At 37.8% G+C, this 7136-nt stretch overlaps 2 protein-coding genes across 2 annotated transcripts; both read right to left on the bottom strand.

Moving 5' to 3' along the window:
• Positions 1-2328: 2328 nt before the first annotated feature.
• Positions 2329-3012, bottom strand: LOC145681701 (uncharacterized). The gene has a single exon (XM_081753317.1). It carries the CDS (start codon positions 3010-3012, stop codon positions 2329-2331), a length of 684 nt encoding a protein of 227 aa, XP_081609443.1.
• Positions 3013-3134: 122 nt separating this feature from the next.
• LOC145681700 (uncharacterized) lies at positions 3135-5036 on the bottom strand. Its single transcript, XM_081753316.1, has one exon. The coding sequence runs from the start codon at positions 5034-5036 to the stop codon at positions 3135-3137; it is 1902 nt and encodes a 633-aa protein (XP_081609442.1).
• Positions 5037-7136: the final 2100 nt, after the last annotated feature.

Here is a 7136-nt window from a genome sequence, read left to right as displayed (position 1 = left end):
TATTGCCTTAAGAGTCGTTACCTACACTGTTTAAATAATGTCAAAATCGTCCTTAATGTACATCATATATCTTCTTTACTAGTATGTATGAAGTTATATAAACACATAATTTTGTATAAAGAGTTTCAAAAGTATAATTCTCCAATAACTGCTACAGTTTCTTTCCTCGTTCATAAACATTAAATAGCGCTGATAATAAAAAGTCACTTCTAAAACAAAATGCTTTCCCTCAATCAAAGTGTATTTTCTAGTTTAAACATTGTGTGTGAAGTTCTCCTGTTTCCACCTACATTCTCGTTCCACCAACTTATACATGCGTACTTTTATTCATCCAAATATAATACATAGAAAAAGCTATGGTGGGTACGCAATACAGTGTTCACCTCTGGTGCATGGGGTCCTTGGTTCGATCCCAGCTTGTTTCAAGTTAGCTTTTTAGTGCACAAACACTATGTGCGTGGGTTTTTGTCGTGGTTCTCCTGCTTCTTCCCACTTTCTTCATTCCACCATTTCATTCATTACTCATCATGACCGTCTCATTTAGTCTAGCCAGTATATTCGTTGGATGTAAAAACTTATAACAACTTTTATGTCGATATTTCAGTATTCAATATTCATATCACACATTATCCAATATTTTCGATATTTCATACAACTAAGATCCAACGGTTTCAGTAAATCCATATTTTAAGACCAATCTATAACTCCTTTTCACTAAAAAAACTCCGCTATATTTCAACAACAAACAATTCAGGAAAATAATGTTTGTTCTCCAGTGTTTCTATTAAGATTTTTATTTCCTTCACCACCTAAAAACAATAAAAGAATTAAAATTTAATTATTTGCTGTATTACGATTTCCAATTACAAAATATAAGTTTAAAGTTTCGCTTTTAACTTCACTACTACATTTCATCCTGGGTAATATGTTCAAACAATCTCGGGTCTCTTTTGCCTTAGCTTTCAACATGAAAAACCCTTAAGTTCAATCTACGGTAACGTTAAACGTTCTGTCGCCATATAACCTCATTGTTACACTAGCGTTTATGACAACAAAACACAACAGTTTACAATATTAATAATAATAATTCTTACCATATACTTTCTAAATACCAGTTATACGTCTTACACAATTCATAGCTACATATAAGTAACAACATCTGCTAAGCAAAATGTTTGTCGTACGGCTTTTCACGTGAAAGAGCCTTGGTTCGATTCCCGGGGGCGCATTCTGCTAACTTTCTGTACAATATAATTTATATATACCTGTTATGTCTTACACAATTCATAGCTACATATAAGTAACAACATCTGCTAAGCAAAATGTTTGTCGTACGGCTTTTCACGTGGAAGAGTCCTGGTTCGATTCCCGGAGCGCATTCTGCTAACTTTCTGTACAATATAATTTATATATAACTGTTATGTCTTACACAATTCATAGCTACATATAAGTAACAACATCTGCTAAGCAAAATGTTTGTCGTACGGCTTTTCACGTGGTAGAGTCCTGGTTCGATTCCCGGAAGCGCATTCTGCTAACTTTCTGTACAATATAATTTATATATACCTGTTATGTCATACACAATTCATAGCTACATATAAGTAACAAGTTCGCACTGCAAGCATAAAATTTAGCGTACGGTTCTCCACGTGGGAGAATAGTAATTCGAGTCCCGGTGCAATCATTAATGATGATTCCCTACATATTACATTATACTATATCTTAGTCACGTTATAATTCCATAAAAGTACACCGAGTCATATCATTTTCAATGCCGGAAAATCCGCAATCAATTCCCGATTAAAACCAAACAGTTCCGTCCCCCTTATACTCCAGACAATTACAATATGTCCCTTTCCCATATAAAAGTAAACAAGTATAATACAAAAAACATTTCCAGAAGTTTCGAAAGTGTTCTTTCCCCTATTCCAACAATAATAAGCTTGGAAAAAAGATCTAAACGTTTCCAGTACTTTCTTTCACTCATTCCGACCCAGCAGCTGCCGCGTTACATATGCTGCATATTAATGAATTACCTTGTTCTACGTGTGTGATCTGCATATTTTATTTCCGAAAGGTCTTTTCTGTATTCTGCTTATCCAATTAACATTTCTTTGAACCGGAAAAAAGGTGTATCCATTCTTCAAACTGCCATACTATAAAAAGACCGCCCGTAAAAACAATTATTATGTACAACATCTCCACGGAATATATAATTCTAAGCTATTCATCAATGTCAAGTTTGATTTTAACATGCAGAAAAGTAAAGCAGCTTGCTACGTGTTATGAATACATAATTATGACCTTGCTTTACTTGTTTGTAACAAACTACTTACTATGGCTTCCTGACTTGCAATTGAAAATAAACCTTTTGCACCAGGCTACAACTCTCTGAAGCCTTATGAATGATGAGAATTTAGCAATAAAACTGATGTCACTTGTAGTATGCAACACAACAACACTACCTTTCTGCTCATCCTTCACCGCTTCAATGTCACATTCTTGATTCTCGCTGGTTGGCAACACTGTGTTGTATAGCCAACTTGGTCCTGACCACCACAATGGATGCGTGACGAGATCTGACGGGTTAATTCCTCTCGAAGCACAGTCAGCAGGATTTTCGCTTCCTAAAACGTGATGCAACTCAATATTTTCAGACTGCTGAATTTCTGCAATGCGATTACTCACAAATGTTTTCCATTTACTGGGTGGAGACGCAATCCATGCAAGCACAATAGTTGAATCTGAATATGCATGCATACTGTCAAAGTTCATACGTAACGAATTCACTACCATGTTCATTAAGCGTGTTAGGAGAACAGCTCCACAGAGCTCCAGTCTGGGAAGAGTTATTTTTTTTACAGGGGCCACTCTTGTTTTCGCACATACGAGTTTTACTGTAACACCTTGGTCGGCACATAAGCAACGCAAATACACAACGGATGAATAAGCAGCCTCAGATGCATCTGAAAATCCTATTAATTGCAATTGCACAGCATTTCTTGGTACCATACACCTGTCTATCTTAATCCCTTGGAGTATGGGAAACTCTTCACAATATTTTCTCCATGCACTTGATATTTCACTGGGCGAAACTTCATCCCAATCAAGCTGCAATTTCCACAGTGTTTGTATTAACAACTTCCCTTTGATAGTTGTTGGCTGAGCCATCTTAATGGATCATACAGTTTCGCAATTTCTGAAAGTAGTACTCTTTTCGTTAACACTGAGTAGTTTCGAGGAACCGTTACACAGAACGAGAACTGGTCAAGCGATGGACACCACTGAATTCCTAATGTCTTAATCACATCATTCTCACTGAAATGGAATGGCAAACTACTTTCACGAAGATGAGGTGGGATATGTTCTAGCACTTTTACATCGTTTGAAGCCCATTTTCGCAGCTCAAATCCACCCTTCGATAGAAGCTGTATTAATTGAGTGTATAGTTCCAATGCTTCTTCGGTTGACCGTACACTTGTTACACAATTATCGACGAAAAAATCACTAAGCACAGTTTTTGCGGCAAGAGGAAATGCTTCCCCTTCGTCAGTAACCAACTGCTGTAAACACTTCACTGCAAGATATGGGGCACATGCTGTTCCGTAGGTCACTGTCACTAATCTGAAATCACGAATCGGTTCTTCGGAGCTTTCTCTCCACACGATTCGTTGATAGTCAGTATGCTCTGTACACACCCTTACCTGCCGATACATTTTAGCAACATCACCACGTAAAGCTATGGGATGCAATCTAAAACGAAGTACAATAGAAATCAGATCATCCTGTAATTTAGGTCCTATCATAAGGTTTTGATTTAATGAAAAACCGTTTGAAGTTTTAGCACTCCCGTCAAACACGACACGTAAACTATTTATAGTTGTTGTACTGTCTTTCAATACAAAATGATGCGGAAGGTAGTTGGGTTCACATTGAGAATTGGGTGCTGTATCAAATGGCACTAATTCCATATGTCCGAGAGACCAATATTCATTCATGAAATCACAATATTGTTTTTGTAGTTCTGGTGACCGTGTTAACTTTCTTTCAATGCTGATTAGCCTTTTGATTGCAGTTTCTCTGGAAGCACCTAGGTTAGGTTCGTTGTCACGAAACGGCAACTGAACGATGTACCTTCCATCACTGTCACGCTTGTGAGTTGCTGCAAAATGATTTTCACACGCATTTTCTTCGGGGGACAAATGTTTTGCTGACGGCAACTCTTCAATTTCCCAAAAGTTTCTCAAAACTGAATCTAATATGCACGACACAAAGTGGGATGACACAGTTGATGGGCTAGGATTAGTTTTGATGGGGCCTGTTAGTACCCATCCAAGCACAGTTTCTATTGCTACTGGTGTGTCTCTAGAACCAACACGTCTACCACTACTTAACAGATGACCGTACACGTCAGCTCCAAGAAGTAATTCAATTTTTCCCGGGATATGAAACATAGGGTCGGCTAGTTCCAGTCCCTTTATGTGTGACCACTGATCTACGTTTGTCACGACACTTTTCGGAATGTTAGATGTAACTACAGGCACGACGATGGCATTAGTTGCTAACTGAACATTCTTGTTGAACCTCCCTTGTAACTGAATATTTACCATAGCTTGTGACTTTCCTACGCTACTTGACGTGATTCCTGTGATGGTAATATTTACTTTCTGTTTTCGAAGGCCAAGTTTTTGAACACAGTTTTCTGTAATCATCGAAGTCTGGCTACCATTGTCAATCAAGCAACGGACAGGTTGGTAATTGTTATATTGATCACTCACATACACCACTGCTGTTGAAAGTAACACTTCAGACCCAGTTCCATTCGCCGACAAGAGAGAGGTAATGGGCTGGCTACCGTTTTGATTTGAATCACCAACTTGCTTAGGTTCTTGAATGAAGTGCAAGAGGGTATGATGTCTTTTCTTGCATTTATGACAGCTTGTTGACTCGCACTGACTTATAGTACAACCATATTTTAAACAGTTAAAACACAAGGAATTTTGTTTCACAAAATCATGTCTGTCATTCACACACATGTCAATAAACTTTTTACATTGATGCAGAGGATGCTGCTGGTTGCATTTTACGCAATTTTGTGTACTTGCATGGTACGACTGCGTGACTTTATGTTTTGGGAGTCCACTGGTCTTATGAAAAACACCTGGGGGCTTGTTCTTGATGGTGAAAGGGTTTTTTTTGGGATGTTGATGCACTTTGATCTGTATCTGCACTCGCTGCTGCAGCTAGCGCTTTGGCTCGCTGATTTAGAAAATCAGTTAATAACTGGAATGATGGTAACTCACCACTGGTAGGCGTACTTGTTAACGACAGTTCCCATTGACGCCTTGAGTCTGAGTCAAGTTTCTCACATGTCACATGCACAAGAATTACGTCCCAGTGTTCAACAGGCACATTTAGTGCCTTTAGCACACGCACAGATTCTGTTGTTATGTCCACAAGTTTTCTTAATGAAGATGCACACACTTCACTCACTTTCGGTATACCGAAAAGTCTTTTCAGAGTTTGATTCACTATTTCTCTCTTGTCTTCATATCGGTTTTTTAACAAAGTACACGCCACTTCATAGTTTTGACCGGTTACAGGAATCGATTGAATGAGGCTTGCTGCCTCACTCCGCACAGAAGCCCTTAAATACTGTAGCTTCTGAGCACCTGTCAATGTTTGATTATTATGTACTGATGCACTAAATAAGTCCCAGAATGACGTCCATTCATGTATCTCACCACTGAAGTAAGGAAGTTCTAACTTCGGGAGTTTTACATCAGATTTAGCATCACTAGAGTTTGTACCATTGCTTGCTTCTTTTAAGTTCAATAATTTACTCAACATTGATTCTAATTTATCCTGTATTTCACTAATTTCTTTGTCAAACGCTTCATAGTTCGATTCATCACACACAGTTTCCAATTCATTCACCAGTTCACTACATTTTGTGTCTTGTTCTTTGCATTTTTCAATGTAAAATGTCACGTTGAAGTCTTGGTTATGAATTTGAGTCGCTACTTTCCCCTGAAGTCGGGTCACTTCTCTTTTTACGACTGCCTTTTTTCTACGAAATTGTTTCATTGTGAACACACGAAAAGACAACGGACACGACACGATAAGAAATACTGCTTACACTAAATACGAACGGAACACGGGACAGAGAAAAGTTCGATTCACACCACAAGAAATCCGGAGGACCTTGGACTGTTTTCCATTGCTAGCTCTTTATCCGGTCCGGCGTGGACCAAAAAATGTACGTAATGCACACACAATAATTGATAGATAAATGATGAGAATTTATTATAAAGAATCGAAAACAACAAGAGAGATGTATACTAAAGTTGATTATAATAGAATATAATGTTTACTATTGGTTTTGGTAAGATTATTTGAATTTACACGAACACACACACTGTTACACCGATCAGAAAAGCCGCGCGCCACACACTGATTGTGACCTACATTTTCAAAACAAAAACTATGAGGGCAACAACCTAAAGCGGGAAGACACCTCCCGTACCATCTATTGAGGAAAATGACAATTAGTTGAATTGACAAAGTTTTTTTTTAAACCAAACAGAACCCATGTTGAAATGTTGTTATTCAATTTACATTTATAAAGAGAAAATGTGTGTGATAGTCGCAACTTCACTCCGGAGCGCTTGCGAGGTTACTTCCATGACTATCCCGTACGTAGCGTGACTATCAGCGTAGGATCATCATTGGGCCAACGCGGTCAAGTGGAATAGGATGCAAGGATACCATTCCCGTTCGCAGAAATAAAATGGTCCCGAAGAAAGAAGAATCGGAACTAAAAGAAACAACCTGTCGAAAGGAAAGATGGACTCCATCACATTACAAGAGAACAAAATGTTGGGTGTTTTACTTTTTGTGATTTTATTGTTAGTTTTTTTTACTTTTTATGGTTTAATAGGTTATTGTATTTTTAAAAAATATATTTTCAAGTACAGATTCTGGATAACACAAGTAAAGGCTTCCAACATTTGAATCTTTATGATACTGTAGATTACAACATTAAATAATAAATGTGAGGCTGAGTCTTTGGAGGTCAACGAGAGTAAGTTTATTGCCACTTGAAACTAACATTATTAGACCATTTTGCACCATTT

The sequence above is a fragment of the Thermobia domestica genome, chromosome 3 (genome assembly GCF_964235325.1).
Source record: "Thermobia domestica chromosome 3, izTheDome1.hap1.1, whole genome shotgun sequence".
Lineage (NCBI taxonomy): Eukaryota > Metazoa > Arthropoda > Insecta > Zygentoma > Lepismatidae > Thermobia > Thermobia domestica.
This window is presented reverse-complemented; position numbering and strand designations above follow the sequence as displayed.

What these genes read in the sequence shown, in the direction of transcription:
- LOC145681701 (XM_081753317.1), bottom strand. Translation starts at nt 3,012, where the DNA reads ATGGTACCAAGAAATGCTGTGCAATTGCAATTAATAGGATTTTCAGAT.
- LOC145681700 (XM_081753316.1), bottom strand. Translation starts at nt 5,036, where the DNA reads ATGTGTGTGAATGACAGACATGATTTTGTGAAACAAAATTCCTTGTGT.